Source organism: Empidonax traillii, unplaced genomic scaffold, assembly GCF_003031625.1.
Source record: "Empidonax traillii isolate 1590-97213 ecotype Southwest subspecies unplaced genomic scaffold, ASM303162v1 scaffold909:size282043, whole genome shotgun sequence".
NCBI classification, from domain to species: Eukaryota; Metazoa; Chordata; class Aves; order Passeriformes; family Tyrannidae; genus Empidonax; species Empidonax traillii.
In genome coordinates, this window is record NW_020956102.1 from 81596 (window position 1) to 101171 (window position 19576).

The 19576-nt window shown below is 50.7% G+C and overlaps 1 protein-coding gene across 1 annotated transcript in view; it reads left to right on the forward strand.

Annotated features, from left to right (window-relative positions):
- The window catches only part of NSF (N-ethylmaleimide sensitive factor, vesicle fusing ATPase), a 63269-nt gene that overhangs the window by 15576 nt on the left and 28117 nt on the right, over positions 1–19576 (forward strand). The window contains exons 3-9 of the mRNA XM_027902766.1: positions 369–468; positions 1540–1579; positions 3917–4083; positions 5371–5478; positions 5911–5986; positions 9470–9625; positions 18971–19170. Of these exons, the coding sequence (XP_027758567.1) occupies positions 369–468; positions 1540–1579; positions 3917–4083; positions 5371–5478; positions 5911–5986; positions 9470–9625; positions 18971–19170 (847 nt within the window). The remainder of the gene's footprint in view (positions 1–368; positions 469–1539; positions 1580–3916; positions 4084–5370; positions 5479–5910; positions 5987–9469; positions 9626–18970; positions 19171–19576) is intronic.

Genomic DNA, 19576 nt, shown 5'->3' on the forward strand with positions numbered 1-19576 from the left:
TGCTGATGCTTTGGTGTTAATGCCTGAGGTGTGAAGCCAGTGCTGATTTTTAGCTGCAGCAGCCCTGGTGTTTGTGGTTGTATTTTGGTTCCCTCACACTGGTACAGAGCAGTTGCTGAAGGAAAGGGTTGCTGTGGGGGATGATTAAGCAGTGATTGGTACCATGTCTTGCAGTTGGGCTTTGAGATCCCAGTGAAGGTGCTGGGCTCCTGTCCCACTGTCCGTGTCGTGCCGTGGCTCCGATGCTTTTGGTGTCCCTTCCCAGCGCCAGAGAGGAGCTGGCTGTTCCTTTTGCCTCCTCCCAGCTCTGAGCAGTGCAGAATCCTGCTGGTGTGTGCACCAAAGGAAAACCCTGTGCTCTCTTGCAGGCATGTTGTCGTGAAGACCTCTCCCAACCACAAGTACATCTTCACGCTGAGAACCCACCACTCGGTGGTGCCCGGCAGCATCGCCTTCAGCCTGCCCCAGGTACGGCTCTGCCTCCCTGCTGTGCTGTGGGCAGGGTTGAAGATGGGTTTGATTGGAGCCATTTGATTGTTGATTCCCTGCACACTTGATCTCTGAGAACAGAAATTCAAGCAGACTTTTGCCACAACTGAAGCCCACCGTGGTTGTGTTTCTTTGGTCTCTTTTTAGCACGTGGTGAGATGCAGATACTGGAAAAGGTGCAGTTTAACCTTTTAAAAACCCACCAGGAACAAGCTATTTGAAAAAAGAAAACCCAAAGCAATGTCTGCCTTTCCTTGTGAATTTTTATTGTTCCCTGTTTCCCCTTGAATTTAAAGGGTTTCTTTAAAGTGTTCTTCTCTTTTTAAGACCTGCCAGAGAAATTTTAGTGACTACATCCAGTCATTGTTGGTATTTTTAGATGAAAAGTGCAAGGAAATGTATAAAATAATAAAAAAACCCCACAACTGATCTCCTCTTTCTTAGTTAAGTCATTATCAGATGTTACATGATGGTTAGAATAAATAATTAATACAATTAACTTCTAAACAGAAAACCTTTCTGTGCCACAGTTTTATCCCTTCATAAAGGGATAAAACCATATAAAATGTCTGAATCCACCCCCTTTTAATTTAAAACCATTTCCCCTTTCTCTGCTGCTACAGGCCCTGCTAAAAAAGTCTGTCCCCATCTTTCTTTTAAGCTCCCTTTAAGTATTGGAAGGCCTCAATGAGATCTTTCCAGAACCTTCTCCCCTCCAGGTTGAACAGCCCCCATTCCCTCAGCCTGTCTCCACGCTGCAAAAGTACCATTTTTTACAACTGTGAAGCCAGAAGTGTTGGGATTGTAAAGAGCTGTGGTGTCACATAATTACTGAAACATTTCCCACTTCTCCTTGAGGAGGTTGGACAGAACAACCTGCTGAAGGCAGAGATGGAGTTATTTAAAGAGATTACCCGCTGTTTGACTTGTTTGGTGTTACTGGGTTGTCTTTGGGATGCCCCATTCTGCTGCTGAGGGCTCTCAGGGCATCCTGAGGCAGCCTCTGGGGGGAAGGATTGGCTTCCTGACGCTTTGGTCTTGTTTTCACAGAGAAAATGGGCTGGACTTTCCATTGGACAGGAGATTGATGGTAAGTCAGTTGTCAGTGTGATTGTGACGTGTTTGTAAAAGCTTGAATTCGTGTTCTCACACTGGAGTGAAACCAAACTGGGCAATCTCAGACCCTCAGGTGGTGAGGAGGGAAGGGCTCTCCTGCCTGCAGGCTTTCTGCATTTACCAACCCCAAACCTGGAGGAGTATTTTGGCAGTTCCTCCAGACTCCTGCTGGGGTATCAGCACAGCTCCGGGTGGGCCATCAGCATCCACGTGCAGATGTGAATGTTGGGCATGTCCTGGGTAATCTGTTCCATTCCTGGGTCTCCAGAGAGCACTCCCAGCTAACACAGGACAGCTCTTGTCCTTGGGGAGTTTCTTGGCATCTGCCTTTCAGGGAGGTGTCAGTGCCCAGAGACAGCCCCGGAGTGCTGAGCTTTGTGAGCAGCACTGATGTTTGCACTTGAGGACATGGGTTAGTGCTGACCATGGGGGTGGTTGGACCTGATGGTTTTAGAGGTCTTTTCCAACCTTAGGATTCTGTTGTGATTTTTTTGCTACCTGGTTTTGTTTTGATTTGTATTTTTTTTAACTGAAGAATAACCTCTAATGGAGGGGAGACCCGTAATTATTTTGTTTCTCACCCCTGTGTGGTTGCTGATCATGTGCCAGCTGGCTTCTAGAGCAATACTAAGATTATTAGAGGAGAGCAGCACTAATATACTGTGTCACCAGCAGGTTTGTGACTGTACCTGGCTGTAAACCTCCCAGCTCAGGGGGAGCCTGTGTTAAGAGAAATGATGCAGTAATTCTGTGCAGAGTGACTAAATGTCATCTGACTCCTGTGGGGTGGGAGGGGTTGTGATGTTGTTCTGCAGGTAGGGAGGAGTGTTCACAGACCCAGTGATTTCCCAGGGCTCCTGGTTTGTTGTGGTCCCCAAATGATGTGAGAACTGGGATCCAAATGTCAGTGGGGCAGTGATGCTGAGCCTGCTGAGCCCCCCGTGACGGGTGGCTGGGTTGGTTGTCCTGCCTTCCAGGCAGTTCAGCTCCAGCAGCTCCCCTGTCCCCACACACACCTGGAGCCAGGGCTGCCTTCCCAGACCAGGAGGCCCCTGCTGCCCCTCCATCCTGCCTCTCTCTGGGACATTCCAGGCTCTGGAGTTCCAGGCAGGGACAACCCTGCTGCCATATCCCTTTTGGAAAGGACTCCATCCAGGAGATAGACCTCAGTTCAGGAGGTGCTTGTGTTTTATCTTTATCCCTGTTTCCTGGAGGATCCATCTTTGACAGCTCATTCCTGGGTGGCCTGTTCTCATCCCAGGAAGGCCATCTGGGGTGTGTGCTGTGATGACCTGTGTGTGTCCTCTGGTAACAACTCCAGCCAGGGACAGGCTCTCTTTGTTCTCTCCACGTGAACAGGTCCTGTATCTGAGTGTGCTGGAGCCTTGCTCTGAGGTCCCACCTTCCCAGGGTCTGCAGGTTCATTCTGGAACCTTCCTGCTGCCAAAGGCTGGCCAGGAAATCACAGACTGACTGAAGCACCTTTCCCTCATTCCCCCCCTGCTGCTTTATCCTTACCAGTGGCTCCTGGAGCACAGGAGACTTTGTTCTCCACATTCAAAGCAAACCTTGAACCATCCTCAGACTTCTGGAGGATCATTGGCTTGTCCTCTGCTGCAGCCTGGTTTGGGGGTTGCTGGGGCTGCCTGTTGGTGGGATCCTACCCTCTGGTCAGCTGTGCTGAGAAGTGTCCCTGGTGTTGGAACCACGCTGCTCTTTGCTTCCCATCCTCTCTCCTCTGGCAGCAGCAGCCCCTGATGTGCTGTTCCTGTGGGTTCAGGAGCAGTTGGCAGTGACTGGGCAGTGCCTCCCATTCCCCTTGACTTTCTGCCCCTTTCAAGGACTGTTCAGCTGGTTTTGTGTTCCTGGAGGTAACCTGGGATGCCTCACTGGGAGAAGAGCAACATGTTTCCACAGAAAACCAGGGATGGCCGCTTGTTGTTGCCTTGTGGACCAGACTGCCCTCAGTGCTGGTTTTGGGCCTTCTGAAGGTGTGTCCTCCAAACTCTTGGGTGCAGTTACAGCTGTGTGGTACCACAGCATGTCTGTGCTTTCATCCTCCTCCTCCCCCAAAGCTTGTGTGGTGTTTGAGCTGTTTGCAAGGTTTATTAGAGTTGTTTTTTAAGGGATTTTCAGTGGAAATATGACTGTTCATGGCCTTGGAGTAGAACTGGATCAGAAATACTACACTAGGTGTATTAATTCTGGAGGGGAGAGCACTTGCCAAACACTTTGCAATGCTGTATTGCCAGATGTTCAGCATGCTGGGGGGCCCCTGCTGCTCTGAAATGTGCTGCTCCTGTTTTCCCAGTCTCCTTGTACACCTTTGACAAGGCCAAGCAGTGCATCGGCACCATGACCATCGAGATCGACTTCCTGCAGAAGAAGAACATTGACTCCAACCCCTACGACACGGACAAGATGGCTGCAGAGTTCATCCAGCAGTTCAACAGCCAGGCCTTCTCCGTGGGCCAGCAGGTGGGCTTTGCTGGGGGATTTTAAGGCCAAAACGGGCTTCAGTGCCATGACCTGAACAGGAAGGGAACACCTGGAGAGGTCCGAGGGAATTGTTTGTTGTGGGAATGGTTTCTTTGTGAAAAGTCAAACCATCCTGACTTTCACTGAGAGGATGGGCAGAGGAGGTTAAAATCCATCTTACCCTGAACTGAAGAAATCTGTGAGGAAAATCCCAAGGCCTGGGAGAGCTGGGATCTCCCTGTGTTGTGGCCTGGTTGGGTTATGAGCCTGGCAGCTCCTGGAATCTTCTGAGAAACCACTTTTGTCTCAAGATCAAGATGAACACCGGGTTTAATTCATTCTCAGTGGCACCTCTTAGATATCAGGAGGAAATCCCCTGGGAGGGTGGGCAGGCCCTGGCACAGGTTGCCCAGAGAAGCTGTGGCTGCCCCTGGATCCCTGGAAGTGTCCAAGGCCAGGTTGGACGGGGCTTGGAGCACCCTGGGCTGGTGGAAGGTGTCCCTGCCCATGGCAGGGGGTGGCACTGGGTGGGCTTTAAGGTCCCTCCCAGCCCAAACCATTGTGGGATTCTGTGATTTATTGCTACTCTTTGGACTCCAGGGATGAAATATTTCCCTGGGGATCGTGGACAGCTGTTGTCCCTGCAGCTCACCCTGCTCAGCTCTGCAGCAGATGTTGTGTGCCCCTGCAGGCTTTGTGACAGCCCCTGCTTTGCCTCGTTCTCAGGACAGGTTCAGGTTGGCCTCTCATAGCAGTTCACAACTTGCAGGGTCTGAATCTTAAGCCATTTGCAGATGCAGTCTCAGAGGAGAGGAATTGTGCAGAGACAGCCCTGGTTTCCTGAGGGATGGACCCTACTCCTTGCTCCACTCCTCCTGTCTCATTAGCCCTGTCCCTGAGGTATCTTTGTCAGACTGGAATGTGAGAGATCGAAAAGTTTTGAGCTCAATTGTTCTCCTTGCCTGGCACCAGCAATTAAAGTGAGAGGAAAATGTCAAGTGATGATGTAGAACATTGAGCTGGGGAGGAAGGGAGGGGGGGAAGAGAAGCTTTTCTTGGAAAGAGAATTTCTCTTTGAGTTTTTTCTCAGTTGACTTCATGTTTTGATAGTTTTGATGTGTCACTCTTAAGCTGGGGCAGAGAGAGCACGTGGTCAGCACCCTAGAGCTCTGCAGGGTAAAAACTCCTGTGGGAGTTGTTGGGCGGCAAACTCAGTCTCCAGGCACATCTCTGTAGTGTTGTCAAATCCTTTCTAGCTCTTTTTAATGGATTTTCTCCTTTCTACAGCTCGTGTTCAGCTTCAATGACAAGCTCTTTGGGCTGCTGGTGAAGGACATGGAAGCCATGGACCCCAGCATTCTCAAAGGGGAGTCTGGGACAGGCAAAAAGCAGAAGGTGGGCTCCCAGGAATTCGTGCCCATCCTTAGGCACTGCACACATTGCTCCTGGTCTTTAGGAGCTGATTCATAGAAACACATTTCTCTTGAGCTTTTTTGTCTTCCAGTTATGTCCAGTTTTGATTTTTTTTCCCTTCTATAGAAAGGACATAATTTTATTTTGTTCTTTGCTTGCTGGATCTTGCTGAAATAACATAGCTGGGTTTGAACTAAACCAGTAATTTTTAAAAGCCAGTTTGTTACCTCTGATGAGCCTCTGCATTTGGTGATGTTTGTTTTAGAGGAGGTGCTGGTATTTCACATTCTTCCCAGACTTTTGTAGTGGGGCTTTTGCTGCTGTTTCCTGTTTTTTGGGGGGGTACCTGAAGAGCAATCTGAAGCTGAGTCTAATAGCAATTAATGCAATTATTTGTTTCCCTCCTTTTTCCAGATCGAGGTTGGTTTGGTTCTTGGGAACAGCCAAGTTGCCTTTGAGAAAGCTGAGAACTCCTCTCTCAATCTGATTGGTGAGTGCCACTGTACCCAGAGAGAGAAATAATGCTTGAAATGTGCTGCTCTTCAGGCCATGCAGACTTGGTTGCCTCCAAGTGGTTTCTTTTCCTCACTGCCAGGTCTAGATGAGAACAGTGAAGTGGGGGAGTAGGTCCAGCAAAAGGCAGCAGCTGGTTGAAATACTTTAACTCCTGAAACATTAGAGAATGGTGTTCTCAGGGACAGTAACAAGCCAACAGCTCTTTCATTAAGTTTAATTAACAGAGCAGGCAGTAGGAGATTGAGAACTGCTTTTTTTGGAATGTGTAGCCAAAATCTCAAAGTGAGCATGAACTTCTGCAAATCTCCTGTCGGAGAGTTCTCCCTTTCCAGGGCAGATGTGCACAACAGTTCAGTTTTTCTTACCTTGTGCCAGTCCTGCTCCTCAGGAGCCCCTGGGAGCTGCAGAACATCACAGGGTCCCAATATTAGACTTTGGGGCATAATGGGGGTGTCCTCTGCTCATTCCTTGAGACAGAAACCTGTGTAGGGTTGGATCTGGGGTGTTCCCACAGAGCCTCCAGCTGGAATTGGTGGGACCTGGACCATGGAGTGGGCACTGATGTGGCTCCAGCCGTTCCCTTCTGGGTGTGACTCAAGCCCTGCACTTGAACAGACACTCTTTGTTTTTGTTTTGTCTCGTTTTTGTTCCCGTTTTGTTCCCTCTCCCTGGAGTCCCCTGAGCTGAAGGGAACCCCTTGTGCTGCTGCTCGTGCACAGCTCAGGAGGGGCAGGGGAAGGCTGGGAGGGGCTCAGGGGGCCTGGCCAGCCCAGGGGAGCTCTCACTGGGCTCTGCTGCACTGGGAGTGCTGGATGCTGGGAGAATCTGCTTCCCAATAAACCATCTGAGGGGAGCAGCCACTTAGGAGAGGAGAACTCAGCTCCAGAAAGGGGCAGGTGGGAGGCTGTGGTGTAACCACACCTCTCACCTGCTGCAGGTTTTGTGTCTGAGCACACAGCCCCTCCTGGTCTGTGGGCTGAGCTGTGGATGGCTGTAATTAAGCACCCTAACGAGGATACAGGTGTTAATGGCACCAGATGAACCCGGGCAGGGCAGTGAGTTCCCAGCTGTGCCCACGTGGTTGCACTGGCTCAGCTTTCACTGACAGGACACAGGGGGTGTTCAGTGACCCCATTCACTGAGGGATGCTGCACTTGTTAATATTCAAAGCCATTTAATGACCTGTGAGCTCCCTCCTGGCTCATGGGGGTGTGAGGAGTGGTCCCAGGGGAGGGCTGATGGGTTGGGAACAGGGATCCTCCCCCCTGGGATTCTCTTTCGTTGTCTGCAGACAAGACAAAAGGGCTGCTTGTGCCTCGATTTACTTCTGTCAAGCTGGTACTTCATTTAATCTCCTCATTGATCTGAGGCAGAGCTGCTTAATGTGCTTTGTTGGCCTCTGGAGAATTGTAAAGTTCTGAATAATTAAATTCTGGAGGAGGAGATGAAAGTGAAGTGAGTGTCACTGAGCTCTGCCTCCAGTAAAGGACCTGCATTGTTTTAATAGAGAAGAATTGTAATAATTGTTTAAAAAAAAAAAAAAAAACAACAATTCCACTTCTTCTGCTTAGCATAAAATTGTGTTATAAAACCAAGGGATGAAGTTTTAATCCAATCTGCAAGAATTCCATCGTGCTGAGGTGCAGCCAGAAGGGGGGGGTGTAGGCCAAGCTCTGCAGGAGCATCCCTGGCTGAGGGCTCTGACCTAAGGGCTGGAGTGCAGCACTGGGGGAATAAACACGGGGGGATTGGTGCATCAGCTCCCTGTGCCCTGCACAGCGCTGGCTCTGGGTGCTCTGGGTGCTCTGGTCACACCTGCTGGCCCTGGTGTGTGGGTCAGACCTTGCTGGTTTGTTTTGCTGCCCCTGGAAATGAAGACTTGATTCCAGCTGTGTTTAGACCAAGATTAAAGCAGTCTGGAAGTGTCCAAGGCCAGGTTGGTTGGGGCTTGGAGCAACCTGGGCTGGTGGAACCCCTGTGCAGAGGGAGTGAGGAGCTCAGGAGGGCTGGAATGTGAGTGGCCTGTCAGCAGAAGGGAGAGGAGGTGGTTAAAGAGACTGCAGAGCTGTGCTTGGGCGTCTGGCTGCACTTGGAGTCCCTCTGGAAGAGGCTGTGGAACAGACACAACTGTGGTGATTTGCCAGGGCCAGCCTTGGCTCTCCTGAGCTGTAAAGGAGCTGTGACCTTGTGATTGTTTGGTGTGACCTTGCTGCAAATTGCTCTGCTGTCTGGGGATACTTCCATGTGCTGTGCCTTCCCAAAGGATCCTGGAGAAGCTCTGCAGAGCTGCACATCTTTGGGCCTTAAATCTGTACAGGAGAGACCAAGAGAAACTGTGATAAACCACTAAATTAGAGGATACCTTTATAAAGGTGTTACACTGGCTGGGGTCAGGGCAGTCCTGCCTCCTGACCCCCCTGGAGCTCATTCCAGTTCATCAGGCAGCCCTGGCACAAGGGCTGCTGGTTTGTCCCAGATCCTCCAGCAATTTATTAAAATTCCTAAAACAGAATCAAACCAGAGATCTGTGAGAGAGAAGGTCCTGGCACGGGTCAGTGGGTGGGGAAAGGAAAGGAGAAAATAGCCCAGGCTGGTGGAGTTCAGTGGGAATCTCTGCTGGGCCTTTGCTCCCCACTGGAATTCCTGAATAAACTGGGGAAAAGCCTGAGCAATGAGGTGCCCAAGCTGGCTCTGACTGAGCCTGGTGACTGAGGCAGAAAATGGCAGAGGAAATTCAGCATAAATAAACATCAGGTGACATGGGGGAGGAAAAGTTGGGTAAAACTGGTGGCTGTGGTGGGACAAGATCCCAGGGAGGACAGTTTGAAGGGAATGCTGGACCCATGCTCGTGCAGCCTGAGCACTGTTCAGAGTTACTGTGTTTGTTAAGAATTATTGCAGATTATTGATAAAGGAGTATGCACAAAGTGGAGCATAATTTTGTACCTGTATTTAAGGTACAACCTGCAGGTCTCTCTGCCAGGGGATGTGGTGAGAACAGGGAAAACTGAGAGCAGCAAGGGGGCTCCAGTGAGGAGCTGCTGCTGGGGAAGGAAGGGAGAGCAGGTGAAGGCTGGAAAAGGCATTGAGGAGGATACAGGACAAACATATTGTCATCCCAACTGGCCTGGAAAAGAGGGGACACTGGGAGTGGCAGCAGCCACGAGAGCTGGGGGCTGAGGGCACTCAGGGTGCTGAGAAATCCACTGGGGATTTTTTATACACAGGAGCAACACCCGGCTGGAGAAATCCCTGTGAGGGGTTGGAAGGCTGGGAAAATGGTTTACCAGGTCAACCAGGTCTCTGGTGTCCTGCCCTGGTGTCCTTGGCCCGGGGTGTCCCCCTGAGAGCACACCTGGGGTTCCCAGGACATGGGGCTGAGCTGCAGAGCTCTGCTGGTTCTGCACCTTTGTCTGCTGAATCCTCAGTGCTGGCAATGACTCCTTGGGTTTTGCAGGTAAATCCAAGACCAAGGAGAACCGCCAGTCGATCATCAACCCCGACTGGAATTTTGAGAAGATGGGCATTGGGGGCCTGGACAAAGAATTCTCCGATATTTTCCGACGAGCTTTTGCTTCTCGAGTTTTCCCACCGGAAATTGTGGAGCAAATGGGTGAGTAATCCAGGGAAGTGTGGCTGGGGCACGGGGTCTGCAAGGACTGGGCAGCCTTGTGGTGCTGTAACACAGCAGTTTCTTAGGGTTCTGACAGATCTCTTCTGCCCCTGTTCCTTCCAAATGCGTTTGGTTACTTGGTTAGGGAAGGGCAACAAAACCAGCGTGTGCTCAACCCTGCACCTGGAATGTCTGGAGGGATGAGAGACGTGGTTTAACTGGACACTGTTCTGGTGGAACTGGAACTGGAGCAGCCTGGCCTGGTGGGAGGGCTGGAATGAGATGGGCTTTGAGGTCCCATCCAACCCCAACCATTCCGTGCCTCAGTGAAACAGTCCCTGTTCTTTGCATGCTTCATTCATCCATTGGGACTGACTGCTCCTCTTCCAGACTGCCATGGGCTGTGCAGAGAGGTCAGAGGAAAGGCTGTTTGAATGCTGCACAATCCCTGTTCCCTATTCCATCCCATCCTGCTCCCATCCTTAGCCCCGGGCGTGGGCTCTGCCCGGTCAGGGTTGCGGTGCCGGAGGGGACACGCAGGCCGTGGCACATCCTGGAGCTGGGGAAATGAAAGCACCCATTCTAAATATAACCCCTTGTTTTTGGGCCAGGGGAAGGAAAGGCATCCCCCCAGCACTTGGTAAACATGTGCTGGCAGGCAGATAAGTGGTGCTGGGTTTAGTTTTTAGTCAGCAGTGTGCAGCTGCAGGTGTCTGGTTCTGTCACAGAACGTGGCTGGGGATGTTCTGGCTGCTCCTTGTTCTCGGAATATAATCTCTGTGGGTTTGTATTTGGGCTTGGAATCCGTGGCTGTATAATTTCTGTGTATGTTTATGTTTCTGGGCTGCCTTCCCTTCCCCCCCCCAAGCAGAGGATTTTGATTACAAACCAGATTTGCAGCAGGAGATCCGTCCTGGCAGGGCGGGGGCGCTTCCAGGGCCTGTGGAACTGATGCAAAGTAAACTTCCCTGGGAGGTGCCTTCAGTCTCCTCTGGGTGACTGGGAAACCTGTGGAAGAACACTGGAGAAGCTCAGGGGCTGCATCCAATTAGTGCCTGATTCTCTCCCTCCTGCCTTTTACTGGCTGTTGGTCTGAGAGCCGAGGCCTTCGGGGGGATCTCTCGGGTCTCCTGGGTTTTGTGGCTCTGAACAAGACATCACTGCTCTGCTTCTGCATCAAATGCTTGGATTTGTTAAATATTTAACTGCTCTGCAGAGAGAGGAGATGGGAGAAATGGTGTTGGCTGTGGAAAGAGGAGCTCTCACCCAGAGATGCTGATGGCCACTCAGCACTGCTGCCTCCAGCAGCCTCCTGTGCCTGAAAGGTTTGACCTTTGGAGGCAACTGTTGTGTGTGTTTGTGAAGTTTTCCCATGGAGCCAGACTGGGAGAGCTGGGGCTGTTCAGCCTGGAGAAGAGGAGGCTCCAGGGAGACCTTAGAGCCCCTTCCAGGGCCTAAAGGGGGCTTATAAAACAGAGGGAGAGCGACTTTCTACCTGGGTAGACAGTGATAGGACAAGAGAGAATGATTTAAAACTGAAAGAGGAGAGGTTTAGGTTAGACATTGGGAACGAATCCTTCCCTGGGAGGGTGGGCAGGCCCTGGCACAGGTTGCCCAGAGAAGCTGTGGCTGCCCCTGGATCCCTGGGAGTGTCCAAGGCCAGGTTGGAGCAGCCTGGGCTGGTGGAAGGTGTCCCTGCCCATGGCAGGGGTGGCACTGAATGGGCTTTTCCAACCCAAACCATCCTGTGATTCTCTGACTTTGTGGCTGCAGTACAAAGCCCTAAGATGTGAGCACATGTGAAGGGAAAAGTTTTAGGCTCTGGGGGTTCTCAGCAGTGCCACTGCAGTGCCAGGAGTGTGTTTGTACACTCAAGACAATCAGAGCTCTTTTCCCTGCTGCTGCAGCTTCCCCTGGCTGTGTGTGGGCAAGCTGCCAGCCTGCTGTGTCACATGCCACTGCACTCCCTGGGCACATCCACGAGCTGGATTCACCTGCCAGCTGGGCCCTGGAACCTGTGGAGGACCTACAGCTCCAGCAGGGACCTCTGGAGAAGTTGGGAATCCCTGCTGGCTGCAGGGTGAGGCCCTGGAGCTGCCCAGAGGGTTCCTCTTCTAATTGATGTTGCTTAATACAGGAAGACAGAGATTCTCTGAAGGCCCAGTAGTATCTGGATTCCCCTGGGCGATGAATTCAAGGTGTGCCACGTTCCCTCTCTGAACACAAACCCCTCTCTGTGCATGTTTACACCCAGGCTGCACACAGAGACCTTGTCAGGTGAGAAGTTGGACTGGGAGCAGAGCTGGGAGTAACCCCAGGGCTAAAGAGCTTATCTGAAATTGGAAAAAAACACAACTTTCTGACATTCATTTTCTTTGCCTTAGTTACAACTTGCTCTTAACTATATTTCAGATCTGAGATGTCGGTGTGACAGCTGTTCACCTCTGTGAATAATTTATTGGGAGGGAGAAGGAGGAATTTGCTTGCTCCCTGGTGCTCCAGTGCTCACCCAGTCCTGTTCTTTGCCCACCTTCCATGCCAAACACCATAAATATTTCTGTCCCAAAATACACAGAGGCTCTATAGACCCTTCCAGCGTTACTTGCAGTTTGTGTGTGGTTGATCCAACTTCCAAGGAATGTTCTGGGTTTGGAGCACATAAATCAGTGTTAGTTAACCATGCCATCATCCAGGAGGGGAAATGCTGCTCTGATGGCACAAGCTTTGGTTTATCCCAGAGAAGAAATGTCAGCTCAGCTCCAGCTGGTCACTAACCCTGTCCCTGCTCACCTGCAAGGGGCACTTTGCTTTTCCCATACCTGGATCTCTGTGGTGGCTTTGGGCTTGCAGGGCTCTGGAGGGAGCTAATACAGTTGGAATTAAAAGATACTGTTCATAAAAGCAGTTTATAGGGTTGTATTCAGCTGGATCAGCTCCCTGGTTGGTGTGATGTGACAGAACCCCAGAGTGGTTTGAGTTGGAAGGGACCTCAAAGCTCATCCAGTGCCACCCCTGCCATGGGCAGGGACACCTCCCACTAGCCCAGGTTGCTCCAAGTCCCGTCCAACCTGGCCTTGGACACTTCCAGGGGCAGCCACAGCTTCTCTGGGCAACCTGCAACTTGTCCCCATCCTCCCAGGGAGGAGTGACTGATGCTTGACTCCTGATAATCTTGTGCCTGCCAGCTGGAATTAAATCCCTGTCTGGATGAGGCCTGAGGGAGGTCTCAGGAAGCAAAAGGTGCCATGAGGTCCTCACTGGTTCCCAGTGGCACTTCTGAGGAAGGACCTTCAGCCCTGGCAGTCACATTCTCCCTGAGGGAGCCCTACAGTGCCCTTTTCCAGGGGTTCCTCCTCCTTTTCAAGCCCTTTTGGGATGCCTGTGCCATCCAGCTCATAGCAGAGCTGTGTGTGAAGGGAGTCTGGCCTTGGTTGCTCTTGGCTGCAGTTCAGAGCATCCTCTTGCTCCAGCTGAAGCTCCTCCTTTTCCTTGGTAAGTGTTGTGTTTTTCCAGAGTGTCCCTGCAGATCAGGCCTTTCTTCCCATCCAGGGGAAATGCTGGTTTTTTTCTGCTGAGATTTTAAATCCAGCTTATTCAGTGGCTTGTGCCATTAAGGTGATTGTTTAATGCTTGCTAGAACAGTGTTCTCTCTTTTTTATTTAGTTTTTTTTTTTCCCCTGACTCCAACAGACCTTTAGCCATGTTTTTGTTATCATTTAACAGCAGGCACAGAAACATTTGGTGTCACAAGCTCCCGTTCCTTCTAAGGGACTGAATGGAACCCCAATTCCCCACCCTCTCCTGTTACCCCAAACAGGCTCAATCAGACTCTTTCAAGGTGGTTTCTGTTTCCTGGGAACCATCTCAACCTGCCCTCATGGGGCCAGTGGGTCTCAGAGCTCAGTAGTTCTGAAGGACATCTCACCTCCTATAAGTATCAGCAGAACACACGAGGGGAACACTGAAATGAGCAGATACTCAGATATTATTTTCTGCCTTGGATTCTGCCTTGAAGTGGAGGCTTGTCCTTTAAGCTGCCTTAAAAATTAATACATTAATGTTCTCAGAATACTCGGATACTGGAAGAGAAGGATAATGATGGAAAGGATCTCATCCAGCTGTTCTGAAAATAGGGTGATTTGAATGAAAAATCTCCATCAGTTGGCAGGTTTTGGCTGTGCCTCAGTGTCTGGGCCTGGTTCTAATCCCCCACTCTGATGATTTTTTTTTTTTTTGTTTTGCAACATGCACTTCATTATTCCTCCCTGATTTAGAAACTTGTGCATCAAGTTACACAGATTTTCGATGGGTTTAATCCTACCTGTCAGTGTGTTTGTAGCTCTTGGCTGTGCGAGGGACAGATTTAATTGGAGCGCTCTGTCCTGTTCCATCCTCCCGGCACCACATGCCACTGAATTCAGGATGGAGCATTTCTCACTGTGCTTTAAAGTCTGGGGGTTTTTATCCACTTCTCATCTACCTCTAACTTCATTCAGCCTGTGCTCTTCCTGCATGTCTGGGGGGATGTGTAAAACCTATTTATATCTTCAGGAGAGTCTAAACCTCCCCCTGTTGCTTCCTTTGTTTCCTCTGTGTGGGCCCCCCACCTTTTCCTGGAGGGGACTTGTCTCAGGCTGCTCTAATGAATTCTTTTTTGGCTATTTCTTGTATCTTTGGGTTTTTCCCTACCTGCATAGAAAGATGATGTGCCAGAATTTTCCAGGGATCAGGTGAGTGCCAGGTCTGTAGCACACCATGGAAAACAGCTGAGATTGGAAGGGATCTCTCAGTTCAGCCCAACCCCTTTGCCTTTATAACATGGTGGGTGACATTCACCTTCTTCCCCCCCCTTTCTCACCCACCCTGCCCAGGTTCTCAGTGACTCTGAGATGATTTCCCCTGCTCTGAGTGCCCCTGGGTGAAGTCCATGTCCAGGTGATCTGCAAACATCCAGCAGTCGTGGCCTCATGTGTCTCCTGTTCTTTTCCTGCTCCTCTTTCCCGTTCCTGCCCCTTTGTCACTGAACACATCGAGTCTCCCTTGGTGTTAGAAATTATTTAACAGCCTGAACTGAGCAGTTGCTGTTGTTAACTCTTCTTCCTTGCTGAGAACTCCTCTTCCTCCTGAGTGCCCTGGGGGGTTGCAGTGAGGCTGAGCTGAGGGCTGTGTTGCAGCTGGGGGCTGGTGGGTGGACCCCTGGAATCCTCACAGCCCACGGGACGCAGTGAGGAAGCCGTTTCTAAAATCCAGGGAGGACTCACTGACTCTTCTCTTTACAGAGGCAGAGGATTTGATAGACCAAAGCCCTGCCCACTGAGGGCCTGCTGAAAATAAAACCTGTGGTTCAGCTGGTGCCCCTTTCCCTGCCCCAGCTTGGAATTCCAGCTCCCTCAGTCCTGCTCCGTGGGGGCAGCACCTCAGTCCTCTGGGGAGACAGACAGGAGGCTGGAGTGACTCGGGGATGAGGGGATGAGGGGAAGGGAAAATCCCACCCGGCTCTGTTTGTGGGGAAATTTTGCCTGTGTGGCAGGTGGGGTCTGGGAACCCGCCTGAAGATTGATGTGCAGAGATAAAGATCTCCCTGCTGTGCTGGGGATCCTTCCAGGGTGCATCCCAGTGATCCAATCGCACCAGAATGCTTTGATTTTCATGAAAAGGGGAATTACACTCCCAAGTAGAAAATCCCTGCTGCAGTCAACCAGTTCTTCTGATCTCTACAAAAAAAAAGTGAAGAGGGAGAATTGAACAAATGAACCTTATCTTGTCTTTGGGCAGGTGACATTCTGGGTTGACACAGAGTTTGACTTCCCCTGGTGACACCAGTTACTCTCCCATTCTCACCAGTTTTTATGATTTTTCCCTGATATTTTGCTTCCCACATTGGTGTATTTGAGTTCCTCCTAACATCCCTCTTCAGCCTGAACTGTATGTCATTAAATGGCATAATTAAGGCTCAGGTTACAGGAGTGACCTTTGATTTGGAGCCCTAATAGTGAGCTGAATGAGATGAGGATGTCTGCACTGCTAATAATTTGTGTTTAGAAAGATCCTCATAATAGTATTGACATTTGGGCTGCATTGGTGAAATCAGCAGAGGGGAGATAAACTTAATCAAAATTCCTGTGTGGTGCAGAGGATCCCACTGTGATTTCAGAGGTAACATTTGTGGTTTGTCATCACCTGTCTATTTTAATAAAGTCCTGCTTGTGCTTAAAACTTTGATTTTAGCCAGGTGAACGTGGCTGTCCAGGGGAGTCTCTGCTGGAGTCGCTTGTGGCAGTTGTGTTTGAAGAGGAACTAATTGCTTTGGGTTCAGGAATGTTCTGCCACCTGACTCAGCCCCTGCTCTCAATGTTGCCCATTCAGTGGCAACCCAGTCTCGCAGCAGGTGGCCAGGGCTGTCCTCAGGGTGCAGGTGTGGGTGTTGTTCAAGGATGAGCAGGGGGTTGTCCAGCACTGGCTGAGCGTGTCCAGGTAAAGCTTGGGAATTCCAGGTGTCTCAGGGAGCCTGCTGGGCCCTGAGCTGGGAGTTCTGCTGGGAAAATCCCAGGGCCTGAGGGATCATCTGGAGCTGTGTCAGGTTGGGTCTCAGGGAAAGGTTCTTCCCCCAGAGGGTGGTTGGCACTGAACAGGCTCCCCAGGGCAGTGGGCACAGCCCCAAGGCTGCCAGAGCTGCAGGAGGGTTTGGACAACGCTCTGAGGGACAGGGGGGGATTGTTGGGGTGTCTGTGCAGGGCCAGGGATTGGACTGGATGGTCCTTGGGGGTCCCTCCCAGCTCAGGTTGACAGGGAGAGCTGTGAATTTACCTGTGTCTCACTCACCCCTCTGTGAGATTTGGCTGCACTGACAGTAGGTATTGTGAATGTTTTTGATGCCACCACTCTGGCTCGTGAATTCTGAGCCAGAGCTCTGGATTTCTGCAGTAGATTTTTTTATCTGCAGACAAGGCCAGAATGATCAGCTTTGTTGCTGCTCGTTCAGTGCACGGCACTGCTGCTCTGCAGGGTGTGGAGGGATCAGGCTCTGCTCGTGGCAGTGTCCTCCTGGAACTTCACTGCAGTGAGTGAACAGCCAGAGAGAGAGAGAGAGAGCAGGAAATCAGGGGAAATCAGATGGAAACCAGTTCTTTATGGCTGTAATATCCAGGAGCAGGTGAAACCACAGCAGAGAATCAGTGAGGTCACTGTGTGTCCTCTAGAGGCAGAACGTGGCTCTGGGGTCTGTGCAGCCCCCAGGACTCTGGCAGGAAGCAGGAGGGAGGTCACTGTGTGTGGGTGACAGGGGGGTCACTGTGTGTGGGTGACAGACACCCCACTGCCCAAGCTCCCTCAGCTTCTGCTGGTGCAATGAACTGAGCTCAGCCCCTCTTAGTCTGAGCTCAGTGCCATCAGTTTGCTGCTTTTTTGGTTTTTAATGTGCATCTGAAGCACTGCAGGGCTCCTGTTGGATAGTTTGCATCCTTGAAGTCTAACTGCAAGACTGGAGTATAAATAAATGCATTTTCATAGGTTCATTACGGTTGGAAAAGACTTCTAAGGTTGAGTCCAAGCATTGTTTTTACCTCTAAACCGTGTCCCCAAGTGCCACATCCACACACCTTTTGATCACTTCCAGGGGTGGGGACTCCACCACAGCCTGTTCCAGTGTCTGACCACCCTCTCTGTGAATGAATTTTTCCTAATATCCAACCTGAACAACATCCCTGGCACAACACTAAGGCCAGCGTGTCTGTCACCTTCAGCATGGAACAGTTCCCACTAATCACTGTGTTCCTTGTTCCTTCAGACAATCAATACATCGAGATTTCTGAGGTTTCAGGTAAATTGTCTGGAAACAGAACAAAGGGATTTTTATCTACAGGGATATCTCGTGTTCCTCACTTCTCTGGGGCACGTGGGAGGGATTTTGTGCAGCAGGGGGGATGGAGCAAGAGAAAGGAGAAGGTGCTGCTGAATTCCCCCCCCCGTGACTGAACACTTGTGCTCAAAGTTAAGATTTTTCTCGAGGCAGAGTCCAAGTGTGCTGTTTTCCCAGAGGCTACAGCAGGGACAGCTGCCTTGGGATGTCCTTGCTGGGCTGGCCAGTGAGGTGACAGTGGCAGTTGTTACTCTGGAGAAGGGCAGGAGATGGTGCTGGGAGGGGTCAGGGAGGCCCAAACCAAGGAAAGCACTTCCTGAGTGCTTTGTATCTCCCCATCTGCCTCATCCACGGGCAAAGTGAGGAACTGGTACTTTTATTGTGCTTGAAACTGTGTAGGAAGAAATAAATTGAAATGCTGAAATACCTGCTGGGTCCTAATGTTGAAAATAAGTTTATTTTTGTTTTTACTCACTGGTCCTCAATATCAGCTGGAAAACAGAAAGAGGAGCTCTGCTGGGTCTTGGCAAAATGAGTTCTAGGTTTCTCTAATGTTTCCTCACCACTCTGTGACCAGGCAGTGTCCAAACTCCCCAGTCCCTTGTACATGTCTTTTAAGTTGGGCAGTAGAGAGCTCCTTCCTCTTCTCCAGGGAACTTCTGTTTTCCTTCCCTGGTTTTGCAGTTGGATCCCTCTGCCATGAAACTGAGCCTCTGTACTTCCCTGAGTCCTGTTACTGGAATAAATTGGAGTCTTTCAGGTCCTTCTATTTACAGGTCAAGGATTTTGGGCTGATGGTTCTTGGAAGTGATTTTCAGTTTTTTTCAATTTTTGCCCTCTGAACTTGCAGCCAGAAGTGGCTGTGTGATGTGGGACTCCTTAAAGCCCAGTGCAGGGGTAAAGATGAGGGTGTTACCCCACAATATCCTGGTGTTCTCCTTCAGGAATCAGCTCGGTGTGTCTGGGCTGTGTCTGCTTTGCTTGGTGCTCAGGGCACGTGGGGGTGTGAAAAGGAGGATGTGCAGCCCCTCCCTGCCTGGGGATGAGCAGCATCCCTGGGGGAGAGCTGTGTCATTCCCGTGTTTCCCAGGTGATCCCTGGTGCTGTGGGTTATCACCAGCAGCTGCAGCTCGGGTGTCAGTCCTTGTGTGTGGCTGATGCAGGGAGAGCACTTGGGATTGTTTCATAGGGATTGTATTTTGGGATTGTTTCATAGGGATTGTTCTTTGGGATTGTTTCATAGGGATTGTTTTTTGAGATTGTTTCATAGGGATTGTTCTTTGGGATTGTTTCTTAGGGATGATTTTCAGGGGCTGTTTTCCCTGGCACATCATTGGAAGGACTCTGACCAGCCTGTGTTTGGATTTCAGTGAGGAGGGCACTGAGCAGGGCTCAGGCCCCTCCCTGTGAGGGTGATCCCCTCAGCGCTCTGTGGCTGTCCTGTCCTCCTCCTCCTCCTTCCCAACCCTGCTCTCTCTGCGTTCCAGGCTGCAAGCACGTGAAGGGCATCCTCCTGTACGGGCCCCCAGGCTGTGGCAAGACCCTGATGGCCAGGCAGATTGGGAAGATGCTGAATGCCAGGGAGCCAAAGGTGGTCAACGGGCCCGAGATCCTCAACAAATACGTGGGCGAGTCGGAGGCCAACATCCGCAAGCTGTTTGCTGATGCCGAGGAGGAGCAGAGGAGGGTAATGCACACACACAGATAAGGGGTGCCTGTGCCCCAGGGAGGCTCTGCAATCACCAGGTTCCTGCCTGCATCACACACTGAGTCACTGCCTGGCTTGGCGCTGGAGCAGGTGAAGGCAGCTGAGTTGTGACCAGCAGGCACAGCCTTCCAGTTCCAGGCACGCTCAGCTGGGAGCAACACATTGGGCCCATCCTGCTGTGCTTTGGGTTGTGTGGTGTCACCTGCTCCAAACCCCCTGAAAAAATGGGATTGCAAATTTTTTTTGCTGGTTTTAATTTCTCTTTCTTTCTTTCTTTCTTTCTTTCTTTCTTTCTTTCTTTCTTTCTTTCTTTCTTTCTTTCTTTCTTTCTTTCTTTCTTTCTTTCTTTCTTTCTTTCTTTCTTTCTTTCTTTCTTTCTTTCTTT